Source organism: Maniola hyperantus, chromosome Z (assembly GCF_902806685.2).
Source record: "Maniola hyperantus chromosome Z, iAphHyp1.2, whole genome shotgun sequence".
Taxonomy (NCBI): Eukaryota; Metazoa; Arthropoda; class Insecta; order Lepidoptera; family Nymphalidae; genus Maniola; species Maniola hyperantus.
In genome coordinates, this window is record NC_048564.1 from 14330677 (window position 1) to 14358484 (window position 27808).

The window sequence follows — 27808 nt, forward strand, 5'->3', positions numbered from 1 at the left end:
AGGATTCAACTTTAGAATCCTTCACTTATCACTAAATTCAAAATAACGCCCTCGAAGAACAAAACATCACTTTGGCCCCTTGTAACACAAACAACCATTTTTACATGGAAGTAGTATTAAGCATGGGTGATTATCGCTACGCTCAGGCCTACTTTAGAGTCTTTCGCTTCAATCTAAATTCAAAATAACACCCTTGCGAGTTGCGGGACAAAGTTTCATTTTGATCCCTTGTAGCACAAATAAGTATTTTTACATTGAAGTAGTATTAAGAGTGAGTGGCGCATTATAGCCCATTTTTCGGCATTATCCTTTTCGTCATTTCCGACGTTCCGTTTTCCAACGTAAAAATTTTGTAAGATGGTAAAAGAGAGTGGTGTATCGCCTGCCGAACTGTCGGCTCCAATACGCCGGCATGCTCGCAGCCTCGTGTCTGGGGCTGCTCGGTCGCGGCGGTCGCTGCCGCGGCCGGAGCGACCGAGTCAAGCGTGAGCTGACAGTTGCGAGTACCATGAGCACTTCGGAGACGGAGCTGATAGAGAGCACATACATGGTGACGCCCACCTCCACTGGCGGACCTGCAATCAAGCCCAATCGTGAGTCGCGCGCGCGCCTCGCGCCGTGAAAACCAAACCAGAGGACGTGACGGGATGTGACGTCTGATCCCCCTCGATCGAACCACCCACTGGGAGTCTACCACTGAACTTTATCAGCCACAATCAATCACAACTGGCTAACACTGTTTCATTATTGGTTAAAATACAAAGTTGCAGCAAGAGGACCGTTGGTGTCACGTAAAAATATGTCATCTGAACATAAAACAACAAAATAATATGTCCTCTATCTGAACAACGACGTGGTGCATGTTAAAAAGCCCTCTGAACAGCAACAGTCCATGTTGATGACGGTGACGATGAATCTGCGTATTATTTGGTACTACATGATGCCCACGACTTCGTCCGCGTGGATTTAGGTTTTTTTTTAATCCCGTGGGAACTCTTTAATTTTTCGGGTTCAAAAGTCACCTATGTCCTTCCCCAGAGGCATGTTGGCTTTAGTGCTCAAATGGAGGAAGCGCCGGGATAACCAACTCTTCTGTTATAAGATGAGATGGATGTACAATTAGGAAAAAATTTGGAAATAAACGTTTTTCTTTCTTTCTTTCAACAAATTACAATTACCCATTGTACGAATTCAAAATCAGAGTTATTTTTATTTGAATCTGTAAGAAAGACACTATTCCCATAAATACCTAAATAAAATAAATAAATAAAAGTTTATTACGATAACTACTATGATGACGAAAGATAGTCAAAAGTTCAGTGCTAGAGAGGGGTGGTTCGACCGAAGGCGATCCTATATCCTCTCTAAATGAGCTTCTACATAACTATAACTCTCTTAAAATATACCATTTTCACTTCAGATAACGAGCTGATGGACAGCACGTACATGGTGACACCGACGTCCACTGGGGGTCCTGAAATGTTACATGGGTTACATCTAGCGGCTCTTTTCAAAACTACCGCCTTTACACGATTCTACTTTCTAGCACGGGAAACCTGGATAGGACTAAAGACCACGACTGTAAGGCCGTAAGCCAAGACGGTACGTCAAATATAAAATCGGTCAAGTGTGGCCCGGACTCGCACACGAAGGGTTCAAGGGTTCCATACCATCGTACAAGAAATAATTTCCTTAATTTTGTCATGGCAGCCATGCTAAAATTTTTATTATCTGTTGTTATAGCGGCAAAATCTTCAACTCTCTGCCTATTCCCGTTCACGAGATACAGCCCGCTGATAGACAGACGGACGGGTGGACAGACGGACAGCGGAGGCTTAGTAATACGCACCCTTCGGGTACGAAACCCTAAAAGGATATGCTAAGGATGTGCTTGCAAAGTGTACCCGGTAAGGACGCTCAGCCTTGAGAGCCATACCACCGTCTTGGCTCAGGACTATCGGAGAATTTTATGCTACTTAACGAAATTAACTATTCCTTATCTATATATTTTCTCATTCTAGACACAAAACAAATAGACAAAAATCTAATTAATAAATTCGATTTTATAATTTAAGTACCTAATGTGGATTTTTTTTTTTTTAATATAATTAACTTGAAGCTCATTTTAGTCAATAGAAAAAGCATTCATATAACGTGGGCCAAATTTACAAATGCTAAGAGTGCAGGTATTCAGGGTGTTTTTTTTTTTAAGCAAACGGGTTTGGACTATAACATATCGACTAAACATTGCATACTTTATCGCGAAGTTTATTTTTTTTATGAAAAAAAAAAGCTTTTTTTGCCCAACTATCATCATCATCATCTACCCATGACCGGCCTACTACTGAGCATGGGTCTGTTCTCAGACGAGAAGATCTACCACGCTGCGCTGGTCAAGTGCAGTTTGGTAGACTTCACACACATTTTTGGGAACCGATGTTTGATATTTTCTTCATTATCTCAAACTCACATATATGTAGTTCGCGACAGGTCGAGATAGCAATCCGGGTATGAGGCTCAAAAAAATTTTTTTTTTGCTATTCTATCGAGTAGGTTATCAAAATATGAAAGAGGAGAAAATTCTAAGTTCAAAAATATACAACATTAAACTACATACCAAGCGATAGTAAAACAATTTTAGTATAATTTGGTAAACAATTTACTAAAACAAAAAACTTATTTACTAAAATTTAGTAAAACATTTTGAGCGTTCATTAAGACGACCGTAGTCGGATTTTAGTTTTCAACTTTATCTTGTATCATCGGCCACTAAGCACTAGCCCACCTGTGGGGAATTCCCGCATGCTATGTACCAATCGACTAATGAAAATTAATTACAAAATAAAAGTAAAAACATTTTTAAAACAAGCTTTTATTTAAGTTCGCTAACATATTTGATTTAAAGTGACGTCACTATATATTTCGAGTTGTTCCTGAGAACAACGCAATGAAGGGGCAGCAAGCCCCTTTCATTTGATACCCATATTGTAGGAATCATGAATGCATTAAAAATAACTAGTCCACCATCTTGGGTGTTTCGCCATGTTGGGTTTAGAATAACGACACATAGCCTAGCCATACATTTCTTCCAAACTAAACGTGTATACAAAATTTCAGCTCAATCGGTTGAAGATATCTGCTTCAAAATTGAGTTGCAAGATTTCACCCGAACCAACATAGTTACATAAGTACTTACATACATTGCAAGTTAAATAAAAGCTTGTAAAAACGTGTACAGAGTACAAAATAACTGCATATTGTACCTACAGGAAGTCAAAAACAATCTTTAATAAATCTTGGTACCGTAAATTCTTAATGAACAAGGTAACTTCCTTCGTTGATTAAAAATTTAACGGAATTTCGCTATAAATTTTCAAACTTTGAACTTTAGCCAGCTTATGGGAATTTTATAGCTATGAATAAAGTTAAATTTCATAATATGTGACTAGTATTTTTAACGTGCAAGCAGTAGGTATAAGTCCCACAAATTGCGTTTGCGCTGGAACCATGTCTCATTGTTGAAGCGCCTACAACATTTTCGCAGCAAATGCGCACTAATTCGTCGACTCTTAATTTTAACGTTCACTTAATTATTTAATTGTTTCTTCATAGTATTTTGTTATTGCATATAGATAAATTAGTCACTTTTACAACTCATGTTTAATATTTTGGAATCAAACATTAATAATCTAAAATCACACATTTATTATCTTTTCCAAATGTCAGTTCATGCAACATAATATTTTTATAATCACCCGCAATTTTCTATATATTTTTGTATCGATTGACGTTTTCATAAATTCCTTTGTTCTTATTTGTTAAAAAACTAACCAACGGTCTGCGCGCAATACATCATTTTACAACTGCAAGAAAAATCTTTAAATTGTCATCCACGCATCTACACTCATTAACATCGAAATGACGTCATTTTGCCGCCAGCTGAAATAAAATATACCATCAGCTCCAAACTTCAGTCTGCGCTGAGGTCACTAAAATGGCGGCCACGCGCATTAGCTATTCGCGGGACTTATATGTAGTAACATTACGTATAAAACAAAGTACATAGGTACAGTACACGGCAGAAAGTAATGTAAATCGGCCTTTAGAATGACATTTCGGCTTTGTAGAGCGTTCGCGCGTCTGCGCCTCTGTCACTCTATACCTGTGACGTTTTAGTGGTCTCAACGACAGAGACAATGCTCTACAAAGCCGCTATCTCCACCTAAAGGTCGATGTACATTACTTTCTGCCGCGTACTGTACGTCAATAAATATTGTGATACTAGCTGATCAACCCAGTCTTTGTCAGAGTTGAATTTCTGAAAATCCTGCTGATCTACTTTGTAAAGAAATCTACATGAAAAATCTCAAGTTTCTAGTCAATAGATTCTTTTTACAGGGTACTTCCCGTTGACCAAGAATCATGAAATTTGGTAGGTAGGTAGGTCTTATAGCAGGCAGATTACGCCTGTGGCAAGCCTGTCGTGAGATACGTAATCACTCCGCCGTACTTTTAACATGACAGTTGACAAGAGCAAATATAGCAAGTATTTTCTAAAAAGGTATATATATTTACAAGGAACTTTAAACTTACCGCCATAATTCGGCCTGACCCGCTTGTCATAGCTTACACTCAGTGAATCTAATATGGCGGAAATGTTGACATCACCGAACATGCCACCCCTTCCGGCTCCCCTGTAAAGAAAAATGAACATATAGATATTGCTGATGAAACCAGTAGGCCGATTGTGATAAAATGATAGCTGCTGTGTCAGAGTGAACTACTGTTAATTGCAATCACACCTGATTACTTGACACTCCCACGCTATTAGCAGTTTTGCGACATACCGAAAAAATGTGCTATTAGCTAAAATGAAAAAACCGTCTAAGTGCGAGTCAGGCTCGCGCACCGAGGATCCCGTACTACAATCGTATTTTATCGACATTTTGCACGAGAAATCCAAAACTATTATGCCTAAAAATTAATGAAAAGCTGTTTTTGAATGTACAAGTAAAGCCTTTTCATATGATACCCCACTTGGTATAGTTATCTTGCTTGGAAAATTGAAAATACTAATTATTAGCCACCATATAACCACCACAATATAATTTTTTTTGTGTGATGTAATCGTAACCTTACGGTTTTCAAATTTTTCCCCCTTAAGTCTGCTATAAGACCTACCTACTTGCCAAATTTCATGATTCTAAGTCAACGGGAAGTACCCTGTAGGTTTCTTGACAGACCGACAGACAGACAACAAAGTGATCTTATAAGGGTTCCTTTTGAGGTACGGAACCCTAAAAACGTAAAAACATTGTAAGTTCTTGACATTCCTGCGCTCAATGTGCCACCAGAGATTAGTCGGGTGACAGAAGAGCTGGCTCATTTTTTGCGCAACGGATCAGCCTGGCTGTCCAGCGCGGATATGCAGCCTTCTTGGCACCAATCCAGGCGGGCATGATTAGATAAGGCTAGCTTTAAGTTTGATCATAAGTTCAATATTTATCTCGAAATGGTTCGTGTGTGTAATTCTTATAGTTAGTATAAAGGGGTCGAAAGTAGCTCGAAATAGTTTGTGTAAGTGTGTAAGTCTAATAGTTAGAATAGGGGGGTCGAAAGTAGCTCAAAATGGTTTGTGTAAGTTTAATAGTTAGAATAGGGGGGTCGAAAGTAGCTCAAAATGGTTTGTGTAAGTTTAATAGTTAGAATTGGGGGGTCGAAAGTAGCTCAAAATGGTTTGTGTAAGTCTAATAGTTAGTATAGGGGGGTCGAAAGTAGCTCAAAATGGTTTGTGTAAGTCTAATAGTTAGTATAGGGGGGATCGATAGTAGCTCGAAATGGTTCGTGTAATGTCAGTGCATCACCGTTCTTGTTAGAAAGTTTTTCTTATTCTAACTTGGCAGTGTGTCAAACACACTGCCGTGTGTGTTGATTGGTGAATCGATACGGTTCATATTCATACACGCCTCAATATCTCAAAAGGGGACGCGTTTTGTTCCCCCACCCAATATTTACCCAATCCATACGATGTATTACCGAGCTCGAAGCTGTGCTTGAGTAGGCTAATTTCCGAATCGCGCTCGACGGAAATTGGAGGCATTTTTCGATAGAAGAAAGAAATCTTTAAGGTAGAATTAAACTTTAAAAAAAGTTGCATTACAACCTTTTGAATTTAGTAATTAATACTACTTACTTCTGGTGAAAGCTGTGATAGCCTAGTGGTTAGGACGTCCGCCTCCTGATCGGAGGTCAGGGGCTTGATCCTGGACATGCACCTCTAACTTTTCAGAGTTATGTGCGTTTTAAGTAATTAAATATCACTTGCTTTAGTGATGTAGTACGGAACTCTCATTGCGCGAGCCTGACTCGCACTTGGCCGGTTTTTTTAATTAGCCCTTGACTGCAATCTCACGTGGTGATGTGATGATTCAGTCTAAGATGGAAGCGGGTTAACCTGGAAGGCGTATGGTAGTTTTTATTAAGCCCATGCCCCTTTGGTTTCTACACGGCATCGTACTGGAATGCTAAATCGCTTGGCGGTACGGCTTGCTGGGAATCGAACCCGGGACCTCCCATTAACAAAACCACAGCATATTAAAATCATCATATTTTAAAATCTTTGATTTCACGTCACACCTAATACTACAGTCATTTGGTGCTCAAAAAGGGGGTTACCTGGGAAGCTTTCCGGAAGCTTAACAGCACAGTCATGAATAGATATGGTCCCTAGTGTTGAAGTACTTAATATTTAACAATTAATGTCGATTCATCATGCAGGATCAAACCGAGATCTCACTCACTCTAGTTCACTCTGCCACTCCACAAGGGGGTTAAGCAAGTTAAGAGGTCTAAGGTAACGATAATTAGAATAGTAATTTCCGAGGCGGGAAAGTGTAGCATAGAAGTTTTCCCGGAGAAAATACAGGTCCGAAGTTTTGGATACAGTTTGTATTTTGTTTTAATTAAAACATCAATTCTCTCTAACGACCGCTGGGCCTTTTAAAACTTAAGGTTGTGAAATATAGGAATTTTCAAGGAACTTTCTTGCTTTACCTCTTAATATGTATACGATGACCTGAAGAAGGTGGTAGGGAGCGGTTGGATGAGGAAGGCGGAGGACCGTGTTTGGTGGCACGCTCTTGGAAAGGCCTATGTCCAGCAGTGGACGCAAACAGGCTGATGGATGGATGGATGGATGGATGGATGATGTATACGATTAAGTATTTTATTTAATCATCTTTATAATATTATCGTATCTCTACGTGATTTTTAAAAACCTTTTAAATCTAAAAATATAAAAGGAAAAGGTGACTGACTGACTGATCTATCAACGCACAGCTCAAACTGTTGGACGGATCGGGCTGAAATTTGGCATGCAGATAGCTATTATGACGTAGGCATCCGCTAAGAAAAGATTTTTGAAAATTTAACCCCTAAGGGGTGAAATACGGGTTTGAAATTTGTGTAGTCCACACGAACAAAGTCGCGAGCATAAGCTAGTAAAATAATATAGGTGCAACTTACCTAAATTATGTAAGCGAAAGGCACGTAATTATTGCTAATTCGTTTTAGAATGCACAGGTGAAGACCTTTCATATGATACCCCACTTGATATAAGTAGTTATCTTACTTCGAAAATTGAAAATACTAATTATAAGTTCATGACCACATTTTTTTTGTAATGTAACCACAAATTCTCGGTTTTCAGATTTTTCACCGAATGTCTGCTATAAGACCTGCCTACCTGCAATGTTTCATGATTCTAGGTCAACGGGAAGTAGGTACCCTGTAGGTTTCTTGACAGACAGACAGACAGACAGACAGACAGACAGACAACAAAGTGATCCTATAAGGGTTCCGTTTTTCCTTTTGAGGTACGGAACCCTAAAAAGATGATTGCTTTGGAATAGTCAAATTATGTGAAGTGAAAGAATTGAAGCAGGAATGAAAGCAGGTTTCTTAACAGACACGACAGAAAGACAGACAGACAGACAGACAGACAGAAGACAGACAGACACACAGACAGACATACACACAGACATACAGACAGACAGACAGACAAACAAATAGGCAGACAGACCTTTTGAGATACGGAACCCTAAAAAAATAAAAAAATAAAAAACAGGCTACCGACGACTCTTTATAGCCCTATCGTGCTTTGTGGGAGAGGCTGCAAACTCTGCGCTTTCTGGGATGAGAATTGAGATCTTCATTTAGCAATCAAGGACTTCAACGTCGCCTCGCCCATTATAACTTCAGCTTTGCAACTCGGTTGCACTAGCTCTAGAAGTTAGAACTCTTGATTACTGATTTGATCACATAAAGAAACTCCGACCATAGCTCTCTGCAGTTCCCACTGAGTGATTCAAAGCTCTTTAAATTATTCAAATAAAAAATTTGACGAATTTTTTCAAAATAAAGTTGCAAGGTTTTGCGTTTAGCTGCCCACGGGATACTGTAATGATTTTAGGGTTCCGCGCCCAAAGGGTGCCATCGGGACCCTATTACTTAGCCTCCGCTGTCCAACCCTCTGTCAGTCTGTCCGTCTGTCTGTATCTCATAAACCGTAACAGCAAGAAAACTGAAATTTGCAGTGTGTATTTTTATTGCCGCTATCAACAATTAAAATGGTCACAATGCTAACTAAAAAAAAATGGATAGTGTTATATCTAGTACGTACGACGCGTTGGTACGGAAATCTTCATGTGCAAGTCCAACTCGCACTTGATCGGTTTTTTAGGGTTCCGTACCTCAAAAGAAAAAACGGAACCCTTATAGGATCACTTTGGTGTCTGTCTGTCTGTCTGTCAAGAAACCTACAGGGTACTTCCCGTTGACCAAGACTCATGAAATTTGGCAGGTAGGTAGATCTTATAGCTGACATTTGGGGAAAAATCTGAAAACCGTGAATTTAGGGTTAGATGACACAAAAAAAAATTGTAATCATGAACTAATAATTTGGTTTTTCAATATTTGAAGTAAGGTAACTATACCAAATGGGGTATCATATGAAAGGGCTTTACCTGTGGATTCTAAAACAGATTTTTATTTATATTTAAGCATCATAGTTTTTGAATTATCGTGCAAAATGTCGAAAAAATAGGACTTTTGCACGGAACCCTCGTTGCGCGAGCCTGACTCGCACTTGGCCGGTTTTTTTATATTGACATAGCAACATAAAATGCGTTCATCTTGTCAACGCTATTCAATAGATTTTGCCATACAGCGAAACCAATAATAATTAATTTATGGATTTGGCTTTAATAAATATTTTTCATTTTAATTTACTATTTATATAGATTTACTAAATGAAAATGAAAAATACAGGGTGTAGCCATAACGCTAGCAAAAACTTAACGTTAATGTTATACAACCTAAACACACTCCAATACCAATAACCATTTGCCTCATTTTGTAGTTTTAGTGACTTAGTAATATATTTCAAACCCGCAATGTATAGCGTGCAAAACTCGGGTCAATGCCCGCCTACGACGCGGCACTAACTCTACGAGCGGCTTACTTACGCAAAGTTCGTTGACCACTTGCGTCAGCCAGATCTTTTATTTGCAATATATCGTAAACTTTTACAAAATTATAGTATTTTTTAAATCTTATAATTCGCGTTTTGTTTTGTGTCATATCAGTACCTGTCTTCGTTTTTACCAGCGTTCTGGTAACACCCTGTATTTATTTCATAAATATCGCTGATCTTCGCGAGTAAGTATTGATGTACTTCAGAAGATCATCGATACTCATCAATAAAGTGATCTCGCTTTCAAAGTAAAAAGAGGTTAATCAAAAGCCAAGGGCTTGGAGGGCCTCTCGTGTCAGGAGCACTCGCGAGCCAAGACACTTTGCACTCATTGACTTCATTTGCCTGACAGATTCTTAACCCTACAACCCTACTAGGGGTACTGAATTACCCCACAGCGTTAAGACTTTAATTTTCTCCATTTTTTAGGGTTTCGTACCTCAAAAGGAAAAACATAACCCTTATAGGATCACTTTGTTGTATGTCTGTCTGTCTGTCTGTCGGTCTGTCAAGAAACCTACAGGGTACTTCCTGTTGATCTAGAATCATGAAATTTGGCAGGTAGGTAGGTCTTATAGTCATTATGGGAAAAATCTGAAAACCGTGAATTTGTGGTTACATTACACAAAAAAAATTAATTTGTGGTCATAAACTAATAATTAGTATTTTCAATTTTCGAAGTAAGATAACTATATCAAGTTGGGTATCATATGAAAAGTTTTCAACTGTACATTCTAAATCAGATTTTTATTTATTTTTATGTATCATAGTTTTTGAATTATCCTGCAAAATGTCGAAAAAATACGACTGTAGTACGGAACCCTCGTTGTCCGAGCCTGATTCACACTTGACCGGTTTTTAAATAAAAATGGCGAGCAAACGAGCAGGCGGGTCACCCGATGTTTAGTGATTATCGCCGACCATGAATATTTGCAGTACCAGAGGAACCACCATTGCCTTGCCGGCCTTTCAGAAATTTGTTGGTCCGCCCCTTGAATAACCCCATGTTGTAATATATTAGGAACACCGCCGAAAGTAGTGGAAAAAAGGATCTGGCACATTATTATAAAAGGATCATTTTAAGGGTTCCGTATCTCCAAAGATAAAAACGAATAGGGTTGGTTCCTTAAAGGATCACTTCGTTGTTTGTCTGTCTGTCCTGTCTGTCAAGATTCGGGAATCGAAATCTATAGATAGGGTACTTCATGTTGACCTAGAATCATAAAATTTAACAAGTAGCAATGTCTTATAGCACAAGTAAAAGTAAAAATCCGAAAACCGTGAATTGGTGAATAAGTACATTACATTACTTTGCTCAGAAATTCATAAATTATCTCGGTCCTAAACTATACAATGCAATATGCAGAAAGATAATGCTAAAAGATTTTACAAGTAATAAACTGAAAACGCAATTAATAAAATATCTCAATGCTCTAAATTATAACGAAACTGAGGATCTTCTGATTAAAATAATATGATTGAAACAAACTAGCTAATATAAACAACAAATAATACACATACACACATACACACACACGCACCCACACAAACACACACACATACACACCTTAACACACGCACACACGCACTCGCATACATGCACACCACTATCACTTGTAATAGACACCGGTATAACATGTCCAACCTTAGCGCACAAAATTAGAAGTTAAATTAAGTTTTTTGAAATGGAGAGGGCAACCCACTGTAATACAGTGTTTACTAGTGCAGGGGTTGCCAATTCATACGTCTACTAGACCTAGGTCTACTTAATTATTACTTGTTTTTTATCTGTATTTTATATGTAATTTAATATGTGATAATAATATCCAAATTACTTTAAAAAGTACATTAAAAAATTGACCGGGACTGACAGCATAAGGGGACTCAGTTCGGTGCTTTCTTCATACAAACGTAGGAGGGAAATTACAACAATATTCGATATTGTACACACAAAACTAAGAATTATATCGATTTATCTCGTCATTATCTAGGTTTATTGATATATAAAACATTGAAAAAAATATTGATTTAAAAGTTACGAGGCTCAAAAGATTCCTATTTTAACACTAAATTAATGACAACTTTGGGCGTAAATAAATAAGATTAGGGATATGAAAATTCTAAAACAATTTATCATTAGACGTAGTTTATTTATTCATTAGTTGAAATAACTTTACTTTGCAAACATAAATTCAGCAGTTTTTTCTCAAAAATACTTTTCCTGAACCCTTTTCGCGCGCTTGATTTCGGTGAAAATCATCGTGCCTCTCAACTTTCAGATACAATGTCAAGTGAAAAGCAAACATGTTACCCACGTGCGCTGCCAATTTCGGTCGAGCGTCCTGCGTCACCTGTGATGTCCGAAGTACGGAGAAAACGAAAAAGCCGAGTTTGGACCTACAAATTCGGTCACCCATGCAATTTTTGACTTAGCTGACTCTCACTGACTGGTCTATCAACGGACAGCTCAAACTACTGGACGGATTAGGCTGAAACTTGGCATGCAGATAGCTATTATGACGTAGACATCCGCTAAGAAAGGATTTTCGAAAACTCAACGCCTAAGGGGGTACAATAGGGGTTTGAAATTTGTGTAGTCCACGAGGAGGACGTCGCGGTCATGCGCTAATTGACTCATATGTCCCTTCTCCACAATATTCATACTATAATATTATAAATACGAAAGTGTGTCTGTCAGTCAGCCAGTCAGTCTGTCTGTCTGTCTGTCTGCTAGCTTTTTACGGTCATCCGTTTAACCGATTTCGATAAAATTTAGTACAGAGGTAGCTTACATCCCGGGGAAGGACATATGCTACTTTTGATCCCGGAAAATCAAAGAGTTCCCACGGGATTTTTATAATCCTAAATCCACGCATACGAAGTCGCGGGCATCAGCTAGTAAAAAATATAAAGACGTATGAACTTTAGGGTTCTCCTGGACCCGTTGCGGCAAAATCGGTATCTTCGAACAGTGCTAAGTCCAGTGCTAGGGTTAAGTCGAGTGAAGTGTTTATGGCCAACCCAAGTATTTCAACTACACAGCCCATTAAGGCTTCATTATAAAATTTAAAGGCAATTTTTTTCTGTCTTTTATCTTTTACTAGCGACCCGCCCCGGCTTCGCATTGGTGCAATGTAGATAATAATGTGGTGTCAGTGAGGAATGATTAATAAATAATCCATACTTCCATACTAATATTAAATGCGACCACCGGCCCGCACCGCCTCCGTCTCATTTCGTTGCGCGTTTGTTTTAATTTTACGATATTTCATATTATTTTATTTTTTGGATAGTTAAGATATTATTCTAAATTAAATGATGTAAAGCGCAATTTTGGTCTTATTTGAATATTTCAGATGATCAACTATTTTATTTTGATAAGAATCAATAGTATGCCAGTAAAAAAACCTTCGAAAGTAAGACTTTGTTTCAGATCACTTTTGAAAATCATAAAATCGATTATTGTGAGCCAACCTTAAAAGATACATATTATATGCTATCGCACACTTTTTTCTAGAACTTTTTAAGAGAAACAATTTTACCATACATGCAAGGTATATAGATAGATAGAAAGTTTATATTGCGCACAAAACGAGGAAACTAAAAACTTGTATCATTTTTGGAATTGTACACAAAGGCGGCCTTATTGAGTTTACAACCACGCGGTGGCCACACGAAAGTTTTCGCATCGTTTAACCGCAGCATTAATATTTCTATTTGAAGCAATTTATGCCGCATTGTCGCATGTCGTAGCTCCCGGCGTAAAAGAGCCTTTAAAGTTTGAGAGCGACAGAAATAGATCAGTGGCAGACTGTTAACAGCTTTCGAAAGTTGTGAAGCATGTTATTTAAAATTTAGACAACAACGCTCTGTTTATATATTTTGTTGACTCACTTTTGCCCGCGACTTTGACCTCGTAGTCTAAGAGCGGCCAAACGGCTTATAATACGAGTCGTAGATATAAGCCGTTCGGTTCAGCCGTTTCGCAAAGCATTTGCAATTTTATTGAGCATCACAATAATAATGGCCGGAATATATAATAATCTTATAAATATGAACACTTATATTGGCGAATACTTATATGGCAAATAAGGGCCAACGCGTCTGTATGCGTTGGCCCTTATTTGCCAACTTTGTTGGCCCTTTATATAGTAGTGGAGTAGAGCCGATTTTATTTTAATTAACAATTAATTTGTACTCATCATTGCTGTGGTAGCCTAGGTTTAGGACGTCCGCCTTCCAATCGGAGGTCGGGGGTTCGATCCCGGGCACTCACCTCTAACTTTTCGGAGTTTTTTTTTTTTTTTTTTTTATTCAGATACAAGTTAGCCCTTGACTGCAATCTCACCTGGTGGTAAGTGATGATGCAGTCTAAGATGATAGCGGGCTAACCTGGAAGGGGTATGGCAGTTTTTATTAAACCCATACCCCTTTGGTTTCTACACAGCAGCGTACCGGAACGCTAAATCGCTTGGCGGCACGGCTTTGCCGGTAGGGTGGTAACTAGCCACGGCCGAAGCCTCCCACCAGACCAGACCAGAAATTTAGAAATTATAAAATTCCAAACCCCTGCCAGGAATCGAACCCGGGACCTCCCACTATTAAGACCACAGCGCTCATCACTGCGCCAGGGAGGTCGTCAAGTTATGTGCGTTTTTAAGTAATTAAAATATCACTTGCTTTAACGGTGAAGGAAAACATCGTGAGGAAACCTGTATGCCTGAGAGTTCTCCATAATGTTCTCAAAAGTGTGTGAAGTATGCCAATCCGCACTTGGCCAGCGAGATAGACTATGGCCAAAACCCTTCTCACTCTGAGAGGAGACCCGTGCTCTGTAGTGAGCCGGCGATGGGTTGATCATGATGATGATGACTCATCGTTAAGTTTATAGTTAAGAGCCTACTTTTTACTAAGCTATTATACCGATCGCGATCGATTTGCTGCTACCCGTTGAGGAGTTCCGTCTTCTATTTCCGAAACTGTTCGTTAAATCTGCACCAAACTTACATGGCACCAACATAATAGTATAACCTTTGTATAAAAAAAAGAATTGTGAAAATCGGTTCAAATATAACGGAGTTATGAAGTAAAATCGTATCCCGAAGAATCCCTAATTTTTTTTGGGATTATAACTACCCTATATGTTAACCCCGGACTATTAGCTACCACTGTACCAAATTTCATCAAAATCCGTTTAGTGTTTTTTGCGTGATGCAGGCACAGACAAACAGATTTCCATCAATCCAATTCCATCATCAATTCCAAAAAAAAAAAATTGTTTTGGGGTCGATATCGATAATAATGTTTTCCCCGATTAAAATTTTCAAAATATATTTAATGTAAAGAAATTGTCCAGTTACAGTTATATTATAGATATGATTTTAATATTTAACAATTGTTGTTATTCTTCTTTGATTTAATCATAGATAGCTATGATGAAATCATTAATTATCAATTACTGCCACCAACTTGCTAGTTAAATTGATAAGTTTGTTCTACCGGTGTCTCACTTACGCGGTACGATGCACTTTCGCGATTAGTACATTGGGGCGCCGCCGCCCGCCCGCCCCACACCCAGCCTCTTAGGTAGAGATCCAGTATTAGTAATATCAACCCTCATCTGTTATTTAATTGTGATAGAGAATATATTATGGTAGATAATGTGAAGATTGATACATCATTATAAGTTACATTGGTATAAGTACATTATATTCATGACTTCTAATATTATTCCGTATTTTAAGAATTTTATTTAAATACCCAGTAATACTCGCGCCGTCAAGACGAATTCAAGGATGTATCAGAATTAGTTGAGTCGTTGAATAACTACGAGTGGACATAGGAACATACATACATACTTACAAGTCAAACACACCAACCTCCTTTTGAACTTCACCGCTGTCGGGTAAAAAGTCAAAATGATAGAAATATTAGTTTAGGCACACATTGGTTAGGATTAATATTATAAGCTACGCCTAATATGAGCCATCGATTTTTCTCTAGAACTCAGTCTAGACGCCGGGTAGACAAGTAAGCAAGTTACGCCGCAAGGAAAGTGCTCTAAATGTTGTTAATTACCTTCTGCCATTTTAAGAGGTTTTAAGTGCAGAGGGAAGTTTATTTTGTCGTGACGAGACATTAAAGTTATACACACTTTGAATTTATATTTGTAAGAGTGATTAACCCATCGCCGGTCCACTACTGAGTACGGGTCTCCTCTCAGAATGAAATGGGCTTAGGCCGTAGGCCACCTCGCGGACCCAGCGGATTGGCAGGCTTCAGAGAACTTTGAGAACATTATGGAGAACTCTGAGGCACGCAGGTTTACTCACGATATTTTTCTTCATCTTTAAGGCAAGTAGTGATATGAATATCTTAAAACGTACATAGCTCCAAAAAGTTAGATGTGCTTACCCGGGATTGAACCCCCGACTTCCCAAATAGGAGGCCGACGTCTTAGCTATCATTTTTTACTTCGAAATTGCTTAAACACTTTTCACAATAGCTAGTTTGGCCTATTGCGAGACTTAGGTAACAGATAGTATAAAAGTAACCTTCTTATATCTTATCTTATCTTATAAATATATAAAAGGAAAAGGTGACTGACGGACTGACTGCTCTATCAACGCACAGCTCAAACTACTGGACGGATCGGGCTGAAATTTGGCATGCAGATAGCTATTATGACGTAGACATCCGCTAAGAAAGGATTTGTGAACATTCAACCCCTAAGGGGGTGAAATAGGGGTTTGAAGTTTGTGTAGTCCACGCGGACGAAGTCGCAAGCATACGCTAGTATTAAATAAAAATCCAGTGGGAACTCTTTGTTATACGGAATAACGGAACCCTTATAGGATCACTTTGTTGTCCTGTCTGTCAAGAAACCTACAGGGTACTTCCCGTTGACTTAGAATCATGAAACTTGGCAGGTAGGTAGGTCTTACAGCAGACATAAGGGGAAAAATCTGAAAACCGGGAATTTGTGGTTAAATCACACAAAAAATTAAATTGTAGTCATGAACTAATAATAACTGTTTTCAATTTTCACAGTTAGATAACTATATCAAATGGGGTATCATATGAAAGGGCTTCATTTGTGCATTGTAAAAAAGATTTTTATTTATTTTTATGCATCATAGTTTTTGATTTATCGTGTAAAATGTCGAAAAAATACGACTTTACTACGGAACCCTCGGTGCGCGAGCGTGACTCGCACTTTGTCGGATTTTTTATACCTATATCCTGTCTTTTGCAACTATTTCAACTACATAGCATACAAAGCTAAAACACGTGTAAGCCAAGAAACGATAATATTGTGTTATAACTTGCGTTTAGCTTGGCAAACTTAAATAACTTTATAGAGATTTATGTGTATAGCTGAGAACGCAATTTGTTATGTTAGGTTAACTTTAAAAGGATGTTTCTAATTAGATTGCTGTTTCCTTTCAAGGTCAGACGTACGTGCAGAAAGGAGCTTTGATAATATTATTTAACTTTAATATTTGTCTGTCTGTCTGTCTGTCAAGAAACCTACAGGGTACTTCCAGTTGACCTAGAATCATGAAATTTGGCAGGTAGGTAGGTCTTATAGCAGATATTAGGAGAAAAGTCTAAAAACCGTGAATTTTTTGGTTACATCACACAAAAAAATTTAATTGTGGTCATGAACTAATAATTAGCATTTTCAATTTTCAAAGTAAGATATTTATATCACGCGGGGTATCATATGAAAGGACTTTACCTGTGCGTTCTAAAATAGTTTATTTTTAATTTTTATGCATCATAGTTTTGATTTATCGTGCAAAATGTTGAAATACGATTGTAGTACGGAACCCTCGGTGCGCAAGCCTGACTCGCACTTGGCCGGTTATATTTTATTTTATTCAGATATAAGTTAGCCCTTGACTGCAATCTCACCTGGTGGTAAGTCCGGTGTTTAGTTAGACAACTGGTCAAATCAGTATCTTTTTATCAAACCTCATAACACGCTTAGAATGCGAGCTTCCCCCGCACCCCACGTTTGCCATCTGCATAAGTGTGAGTGCTACATCCATACACAGTACACGAGCGCGTGGAACAATAACTGCGCGAGCTCGCACTCGCTTCATATGTCCAGACGCGACTATTTAACTGTAGGAAACTATAGCAGAGACAAAGTTCCACCTAGATAGAAAAACGCTAAGTTGAGGAAGAAGACAAACAAAAATAATCTATAGCACTAACCATTTGGCACTATACCTCATGTTGTCAGTTATATGAATTAGTTAACACGCTGCAACTAGGTATAGCTATATATTACCTACATACCATATTGATTTGGATATGTAGATGAAAAGGAAATCAGTGATGTCAAGGTCGGTAGAATTGTATGTCAGCTTACTTGATATCTCGATTGAATGTGATCCCATTCACTGAACAGAGCACTGAAGTTAACTAACGGGCAACCGCATGGCATCACTTCATACAGCTTGCGCGTCTATGCGTGTTCAATCCATACTATCCATACTAATATTATAAATGCGAAAGTGCGTCTGTCTGTCTGTCTGCTAGCTTTTCACGGCCCAACCGTTCAACCAATTTTGGTGAAATTTGGTACAGAGTTAGCTTATATCCCGAGGAGGGATATACGCTCCGTCGGGATTTCAAAAAACCTAAGTCCACGCGGACGAATTCGCGGGCATCATTTAGTATGTAATAAATACAAGGAACCGAATGGTTGGAGTGTTGGCCGACTGTCTGAAGCCGGCATTAAGATAAAAAGAGATAAAACCTTGGAGGCCATTACTGTGACAGAGATAGTTAACCTTGCTGCTTGGTCTGCTCTTGGCGAGCCGAACATGAGTGCATCAATCTGTTCGCACCGTCAGAATTGGACGTCCAACGAGTCTATAACAAACACTATCCTCCGCAGTGGGCTCGCAACTCATTGAATCTCTATAAGCTTATATGACATTACATTCCGAGCTAGGCAGCAATGTTCCTCTACATTGCTGCCGCGACATTGCTGCCTAGCTCGGAATGTAATGTCATATAAGCTAACAGAGATTGTATTGGGGCCTAGTGCCGCAACAGGACTGTGACAGCTGGCGACAGCACTTTTGCGGCAGCACTGCTGCATGCAGCGTGATTCGGAATCATACCTTAACACAGCTACTTCAATAATGATAGTATTATTGTTTTAGATTTTTTTCAATAATCTATGTTTTTTTTCAAGCTGTGATAGCTTAGTGGTTAGGACGTCCACCTTCGAATCGGAGGTCCGGGGTTTGATCCCGGGAAAGCCCCTCTAACTTTTCGGAGTTATGCAAACGCTTTAAATAATTAAATATCACTTGCTTTAACGGTGAAGGAAAACATCGTGAGGAAACCTGCATGCCTGAGAGTTCTCTATAATGTTCTCAAAGGTGTGTGAAGTCTACCAATCCGCACATGGCCAGCGTGGTAGACTATGGACTAAACCCTTCTCACTCTGAGAGGAGACCCGTGCTCTGTAGTGAGCCGGCTATGGGTTGATCATGATGATGATGTTTTTTGGTATACAATGAACCAAAAAGCGGATTATAGCAAACGCTGTTTCAGCGGATTACAGCAAATTAAGCTTTTGGTTTATTGTATATCATGGACTTCCGCAAAGTAACGCCTGCTTCTATACAACGATGTTTTTTGGGTCGTATAACAAAACATAGCACGATTTTTAACCAACTTCAAAAAAAAGGAGGAGGTTCTCAATTCGTCGGAATCTTTTTTTTTTTTTATGTATGTTCCCCCATTACTCGAAGACACCTGTACCGATTTTAAAAATTCTTTTTTTGTTTATACTTCAAAGTTGGTCCCATTTAAATTTGGTGAAGATCTGATGAACATCTTCGAAGATAGATAATGGAACTCCTCCACGGATAAGAGTAAATTGCTCGCGATCAGTGTAATAGCTTAGTAAACAGTAGATTTTTAACCAGGCATAGCATATTTTAATACCAGGGGGCCACTAAAAATTGTGAAATAATTTTTTTTTTACAAAAAAATAAAAACCGACTTCGATACACAAACACTAAATTTGAAAAATAATTTTATTTATTACCGAATATATTATGTATACAAGAGTTGACATAGTTCCATAATAATATTTTTTGGGGTCGGTGCCAATGAGGTGCCATTGTGGAGTCTCATAAAAATTCGAAGTCTAGACGATTCGTGCAGCTGAAGCTAATTGGCACCGGCACGAAAAAATATTATTGTGGAACTATATCAACTCTTGTATACATAATTTATTCGGTAATAAATCAAATGTTTTTTTAATTTTTAGTGTTTGTGTATCGAAGTCGGTTTTTTTTTTTTTTTTTGTAAAAAAAAATTATGATATTATATTTTATCAACTTCAAATAAAGTTCCACGATGTTGCCGATGTGCAAACATGACCACGTGGGTGACCGATCAATTCACAAACAATAAAATGACAATAACAAAGTTTCATTCTACAAACAACGTTTGGAAAAATTGGGATTAATTTAATCATCGTTATCTACATTTCCTTATATGATAACATCTAGAATCCGCAGAGAATCCGCGTTAAATACTTTACCGTCGCAAGTCTGTACCCGTAGCACACGAGTAGATATCCCTACAGAGGGGAAGCTTCCTATACTGTTCAAACTTTTATACCTATTCTTATAGGGTTGTCACCTGTTGCAAGTGAAAAATTAAAAGAAAAAAATACTAAATATAAGTCCCGCAAATTGCTAATGACATGACAGACAGACAGACTGACAGGACAGACAGATAGACAGACAGACTGACAGACTGACAGACAGACAGACAGACAGACAGACAGACAGACAGACAGAGACAGACTAACAGACTGACTGACAGACTGACAGACAGACTGACAGACTGATAGAATGACAGACTGACAGACTGACAACAGAATGACAGAATGACAGACAGATAGACATACAGTCTGATAGACAGACAGACAGACTGACAGACTAACAGACTAACCGACTGACTGACAGCCTGACAGTGCCTAGGTACTAACTTACTTTAGTAAAATGAATTAATTTAATATAGTTACTTTTTTTTTTTAGATTTAAGTTTATTAATAGTTTATTTGTTTCCATCTTCAAGTAATTATTAAATTATTTATTTATGTTTTATAATATAGTTACTACAAAATATATCACTAAGTCTAATTTTTTGTACAATTTACACGTAACTAATTCGGAAGTAATATATAAGTATTCTCGCTTAGTATCAAATATCAATGCGCACGACCCACAGCCATGCCGTTCGCCATCCAACTGGGCTCACAGGAGCGTCCGTGACACGTTGTGGTGTGCGTGAGCAGCGCTATGAGTGAGTGTACCAACAGCCAGCCGGTTGTATGAAGCTTCTTCTCTGTAAAATATCTACTCGTGTGCCCGTAGCACAAGATTTTACGTCTCACCAAACGAAACCAAATTCGAGAGTCGAAATACTTCCGCGTTACAGTAAAATGGACCTAAACAGCCTTGAATTGAAGTCAAATATTCAATGCCACTGATTTTAATTTCGCAATGTTTCCGCTTGGAGCGCTGGCTGTAGAAGTGTAAACAAACTTGAGCTCTAAAACAAGGCGATTAAGATCCAGTTTACTGTAACGCGGAAGTATTTCGACTCTCGAATTTGGTTTGGTTTGGTGAGTCGTAAAATCTTGTACTACGGGTACTGATGTAGGTAGGTAGGCATAAGAAATACTATTATAAGTACCGCAAATTGCTATGGCGCTGAAACCATGTCTCATTAACATTAAAATGTTGTCATTTTGACGTCATTTCACGTACATTTAAGTAATATATTTTTACTTAAATCAGCTCGAAACTTCAGTCTAGTGTTGACGTCTATATAATGGCGGCTACGCGTATTAGCAATTTGCGAGACTTATATGCAATTTACGTAATAACTTGGATTCGTCCAAGTTTTTTTTTTTTAAACGAATATTAGCCATGTTAAATGACTAATATTCCCCTTTCCTCTCCAACTAAGCGTCAAAGCTTGTGCTAGGAGTAGGTACGACAATAGTGCAACGGGCGGGGTTTGAACCGTAGTCGACCTTTCGGTTTTCAGTCCACTCCTTTACCGGTTGAGCTATTGAGGCTCTTAATACATAATATTCTGTGTAGACTTTATAATTAGGATAATATGTCAAAGGAAATGAGCAATGGGGCAAGGTCGGTATTGAATGTTAGCGTTGCATATAAATGATTAATTATTAGGTACAGTAAGCTGCAGAAAGTAATGTAACATCGGCCTTTAGAAAGACATTTCGGTTTTGTAGAGCGTTGTCTCTGTCACTCATACCTATATACGTTTTGTCGTTCTCAACGACAGATAAAACGCTCTACAAATCTGCTATCTCCTTCTAAAGGTCGATGTACATTACTTTCGGCCGCGTACTGTATCTTGGTTCATTGTGTATGCACACGAGCATGCTTAATATTTAACCAATACTGAAGGTATAGACTGTATAACACGTCAATGGAACTACTTATGATATAGATATTATGTCAAGTTCAATATCGTCAGCCCAAAACAATAACAGGCATTAACCGAGACGATTGTCTATCGCTACGAGAATATATCTATGGTCTATGGTATTGTCAGTGGTGCAGACATTCTGTTGTATGCGGTTCCCTTGATAGCTAAATAAGCCGGTTTTGCATCGATCCACCCTTTAACAAATATATTTTAGCAGTCTGGATCCACCCAATGGGTCGAAGGTTCTTTTTAGGGTTCCGTGCTTCGAAAGGAGAAAACGAATCATTATAAGTTGACTTGGTTGTCTGTCGGTCCTGCTAAGAAAACCTATAGAGTTTTTCCTTTCCCTGACCTAGAATCATGCAGTTTAACAGGTAGATAGGTCTTATAACACAAGTAAAGGAAAAAAACCGAGAACCGTGAATTTGTAGTAGGTAACCATCACAAAAAAAAATTAAAATTACTGTGTTCACGAAAAATTTAATTTACTAAATCACTTGTAGATGGCGCAGTCCGTTATTATCTTGTAGTTTGCTGCGTAAAAGTGCTAATCAATCTTAAATTCTTATACGATATTATGTTGGTACTCAACCCTTCGTATACGAGTCCCGTGAAAAGATAACAGACAGACAGATATACTTTCACAAATTCAATATTAGTATCGTTATGGATTATGCTGGATCATAAAAAAGATACGTACCTACTGATAGTTGAATTTTTAAACTCTGCATCCCATTAAAAAGTTGATTAAAATACTGTATAAAACGTTCACTGACTCGTAGCCTAATATGGCGTGACACCTGGCGCAATCTATTATAGAGAGAGAACCCGCAAAAGCCAGAGCTTCGATATTTTATAAAAGCTGAAAGTTTCTCTGCGTATTGTCCACAACACAGGGAGGAAAGATTCGCGACTATGAAGTTCGGAACATGGTGGCTTTGGCAGATAACGGGTAACAAAGGGGTAAAAAATATAACGCCAAAGTATATACAGTGTAATTTTTTATATTTTCTGTGGAATAGTATTAAAAATCATGTCATGCATTGCCAGACACTCAGTAGCGTGCTACCCTCAGCCAGACATACTTAACTTTAAAAATTTATTAAACTTTAAGGGTGTCTGGTAGGGGTTGCCACGACAGTAAGTGTCTGGCAATGCGTGAATTGATTTTTAATACTATTCTAAATAATAAAATACACTTTATTCTTCAAAACGTTAGATTTTTTACACCTTTTTACATGTTATCGGCCAAAGCCACCATGATCCAAACTTCACAGTCGCGGATCGTTCCTCTCTGTATTGTAGACTTTCAGCTTTTGTAAAATAACGTAGTTCTGGCCCTCGCCGGCTCTTAGTCCATTATATAACACAGTTTACAGAGAGAGAAATTTATGTAGGCTTAAATAATGTTCTGTGAGGCGTATTTATAATGTAGAATCAAATGCGAACGATAAATTAACTTGGCTGTTAGTACAGTTATAATAATACTAGTATTATGTATGTTAGAAATCATGTTATAAATATTAAAATTTGTAATGAGTTAAATACTATGGCCATAATTAATAGAACGCATTAAATATGATATGAAGGAAACATTTGATTGAATGAGGAATATTGCAACCTAAACCTTATGTGATTCATTCAATCAAATGTTGTTGACAATACACATCCCTAAATTGCATATCTATTTAAAGTAACTTACTTACTAAGCTTGCTAATCGTTAAAATTACTAAAATTATTTATCAAAGTAGTATTACATATATTTGTTGCTTAACGTAATAATGACTTTAATTAAGATACTTTGAAAACGAATCTTAAGGAATGAACGAAGGTGACTTCACGTCATTTCGATTAAAATCTGAGTTCATTCATGGATAAACGATATAAAAAGCCGTGTGGCCTAATAGGCAGGTAGTTCTGTAATGAAAACCGACAAATAAACTCGTGAAATCGTCTTCGAGTTATTTTTCCTTCGTGGGCACCTTACATATATGATGCCCACAACTTCACCCACGTGGATTTAGGTTATTTTAGCGTTTAATATTATTTATAATGGATTTAGGTTTTTAAAACCCCGTGGCAGCCCTTTGATTTTCTGGGTTAAAAAGTAGCCCTTTACCTTCCCCAGGATGTAAGCTAATTCTGTACCAAATCTCATCAAAATCGGTTAAAGTGTTGAGCCGTAAAAAGCTAGCAGATAAATAGACAGACAAACACACTTTCGCATTTAGAATATTAGTATGGAGTATGGAGTCTACTTGATGGTTAAATATAGACAAATGCAAATTCCAACTTTGTTATATCACCTACTAGCTGACCCGGCGAACTTCGTACCGCCTAGCAGTCGATTCTTTAATTTTTAGGGTTCCGTACCGCAAAAGGAAAAACGGAACCCTTATAGGATCACTTTGTTGTCTGTCTGTCTGTCAGTCAAGAAACCTACAGGGTACTTCCCGTTGACCTAGCATCATGAAATTTGGCAGGTAGGTAGATCTTATAGCTGACATTTGGGGAAAAATCTGAAATCCGTGAATTTAGGGTTAGATCACACAAAAAAAATTGTGGCTATGAACTAATAATTAGTATTTTCAACTTTCGAAGTGAGATAACTATATTAAGTGGGTATAACTATAACTATATCATATCACCTGTGCATTCTAAAACAGATTTTTATTTATTTTTATGCATCATAGTTTTTGAATTATCGTGCAAAATGTCGAAAAAATACGACTGTAGTACGGAACCCTCATTGCGCGAGCCTGACTCGCACTTGGCCGGTTTTTTTAATACTTTTAATTTTTCTCTCCGTAAGAACCATCCTCGTACTTCAAGGAATATTATAAAAAAAGAATTAGCGAACTCGGTTCAGCTTTTCTCGAAATTTGCGATCAGCAACACTTTTAGCGATTAATTTTTACATATATAGAGATTTATCAACAAAGGAGTTGAGATAAAGTGAACTAGAGAAAATTATCGGTTGATCCTGAATCGACATCTGTCAAATATTAGACTATTGGTGACATGAAATCAAATATATAGTACGCGACAAGTCAAGACGGCAATCGGGGTGGGGATGCCACGCACACCCGCACAGCCCCCGTGTTAACCCAGTGCGGGTTAGCACGGGTGAAGTGCGGATGTGTCTCCGTCTTATAACTCGATTGCCATCGCGACCTGTCGCGTACAAAACCTAGTCATTTCATAGTCTACCTAGCCTACCTATCACTACTCTTATTATAAATGCGAAATTGTGTTTGTGTGTTGATTTGTCCTTCAATTACGTCGCAACGGAGCAACGTATACGGTATAGTTAAAGACCTGGAGAACCTGACATAGGCCACTTTTTATCTCGGGATACCAAAGAGTTCCCGCGCGATTTTAAAAACCTACATCCACGCGTACGAAGTCGCGGGCATCGGCTAGTAGGCAGTGGCGTGCACAGTGTTCGAAGCCAGGGTAGGCATTAGTTAGGTAGGAACCTGTTTACATGCAGGTCATAATGAAAAATATGCATTGAGCTATTACAACTGGGGTAAGCAGTGCATTTATGCCTCTATGACCTGCACGCCACTGCTAGTAGGTAATACATTTGACACCAGCACTAGCTAGTGAAGCATCGACGTTTCGTTAAAAGTTTCATAACTCTCGTGAACTGAAACTGAGAAGTGTTACGTCACAGGTTCCCTTTCACGTGAAAATTAATATAAATGTCTTTCTAAGTACTGGGTTTTGAAACTTCTCCATTCATTTATTATTAAGTAGGTATACTGCTACCTTTTAATGAAACTGAAAATCCAAGATTCTAGACAAAAAACTTTACGTTAAATCAGGAGAGCTAAGAATTAGGTAAGAATGGTATAATAGTGCTTTAAAAAAGTGTTTTAAGATACGATTTAGGTGAATATTATATTTTATTGAGTAACTAGCTGCCCCGGCGAACTTCGTAACGCCTAACAGTCGATTCTTTTTCAGGTTTTTTTTTTAAATTTTTCTCTCCGTAAGAACCATCCTCGAACTTCAGGGAATATAATAAAAAAATAATTAGCAAAATCGGTTCAACTGTTCTCGAGATTTGCGATCAGCAACACATTTAGCGATTCATTTTTATACATAGAGATTCGAATATAAGTCTCAAGTTACCGAGATATAAGCTATCAAAGTTGTACCTACTAATGGTTAGATGTTGTAGTGATAATGCCACCAGTATAACTTTGATTCAGCTTTGATTGCTTATCTCGGAAACGTGACACTGGAAAATTTTATCTCATACAATACTTGTTTGTATTGATGCAAGCTATTGATTAATACAGGTTTTATGTGTGGCTGCTATTTTGAAAAAAAGAAAATGGTCGACTATTAAGTAGTCCAAAATCTTCAAAACCCTTTATCTACCGCTGCCTTAACGCATCAAATCTGACCAGGCTTTTACAGTAGTTGAGAGTTTTGCAATGGAATCCCATAAAACCCTGTTTTATATTTGAGCCATTGTCTACGATAACAATGGTAACAGTTTTACGCGCCGTACGAACCCACTGATATACAGAACCCAAGATATTTTATTTATTTATTTTTTATTCGTTTATTAGTAATCAACAGCGATACAGACAATATAATTTTACATAATATCAGACTGAAAATAAGGCCAAATAGGATTACAATTTTGTTTAACAGATTACTTAAATAATTATTAATTAAAAATTTATTTATAACAGTAGGTACTAGCTTTACAATACAATATTATGCATATAGTCTTCCATGAATTTATTGACGTTATACATTTGGTACAAAGCTGTGATAACCTAGTAGTTAGGACGTCCGCCTTCGGACGAGGTCGGGGGTTTGATCCCGGGCACGCACCTCTAACTTTTCGGAGTTATGTGCGTTTCGAATAATTAAATCACTTGCTTTAACGGTAAAGGAAAAACACCGTGAGGAAACCTGCTTGCCTGAGAGTTCTTGATTATGTTCTCAAAAGTGTGTGAAGTTTACCAATCCGCACATGGCCAGCGTGGTAGACTATGGCCAAAACCCTTCCAACTCTGAGAGAGCCGGCGAATGGGTTGATCATGATGATGATGATACATTTGGTACTTCACGTAGTAATTATTGCTGTTTGCCACACAAACGTAGTTTGGTTCTCATTTGAATATTAAACAATCAAACTCAAAGGAATTTTGTAGACACGTTTTAGAAACAAATATCTTTGTCTGCGGTTTGCCACATTTCAGTAAAATGTGTTATTTCAAAGTTACAGTCCCCACACAAAGATTTGTGTGGAACTTTTTGAGCCTGCGTAGTATAATAATAATCATAACTTGAAAAACCGGCCAAGTGCGAGTCAGGCTTGCGCAACGAGGGTTACGTACGTAACGTATACGGATACTTACTACAGTCGTATTTTATCGACATTTTGCACGATAATTCAAAAACTATGATGCATAAAAATTAATAAAAATCTGTTTTAGAATGTACAGGCGAAGACCTTTCGTATGATATCCCACTTGATATACCTAGTTATCGTTCATCGAAAATTGAATACACTAATTATTAGCTTATGACCACAATTTAATTTTTTTTGTGTGATGTAACCACAAATTCACGGTTTTCAGATTTTTCCCCGAATGTCATAACATAATCACATGGCTTCACATAATTTGACTATTCCAAAGCAATCATCTTTTTAGGGTTCCGTACCTCAAAATGAAAAACGGAACCCTTATAGGATCACTTTGTTGTCTGTCTCTCTGTCTGTCAAGAAACCTATA

General features: G+C 37.9%; 1 protein-coding gene across 1 annotated transcript in view; it reads right to left on the reverse strand.

Moving 5' to 3' along the window:
* The window catches only part of LOC117995477 (gamma-aminobutyric acid receptor subunit beta-like), a 70469-nt gene that overhangs the window by 21730 nt on the left and 20931 nt on the right, over positions 1 to 27808 (reverse strand). Inside the window, exons 2-3 of the mRNA XM_069508685.1 lie at positions 4594 to 4694; positions 1407 to 1474 (exon numbers count right to left, since the gene is read on the reverse strand). Of these exons, the coding sequence (XP_069364786.1) occupies positions 1407 to 1474; positions 4594 to 4694 (169 nt within the window). The remainder of the gene's footprint in view (positions 1 to 1406; positions 1475 to 4593; positions 4695 to 27808) is intronic.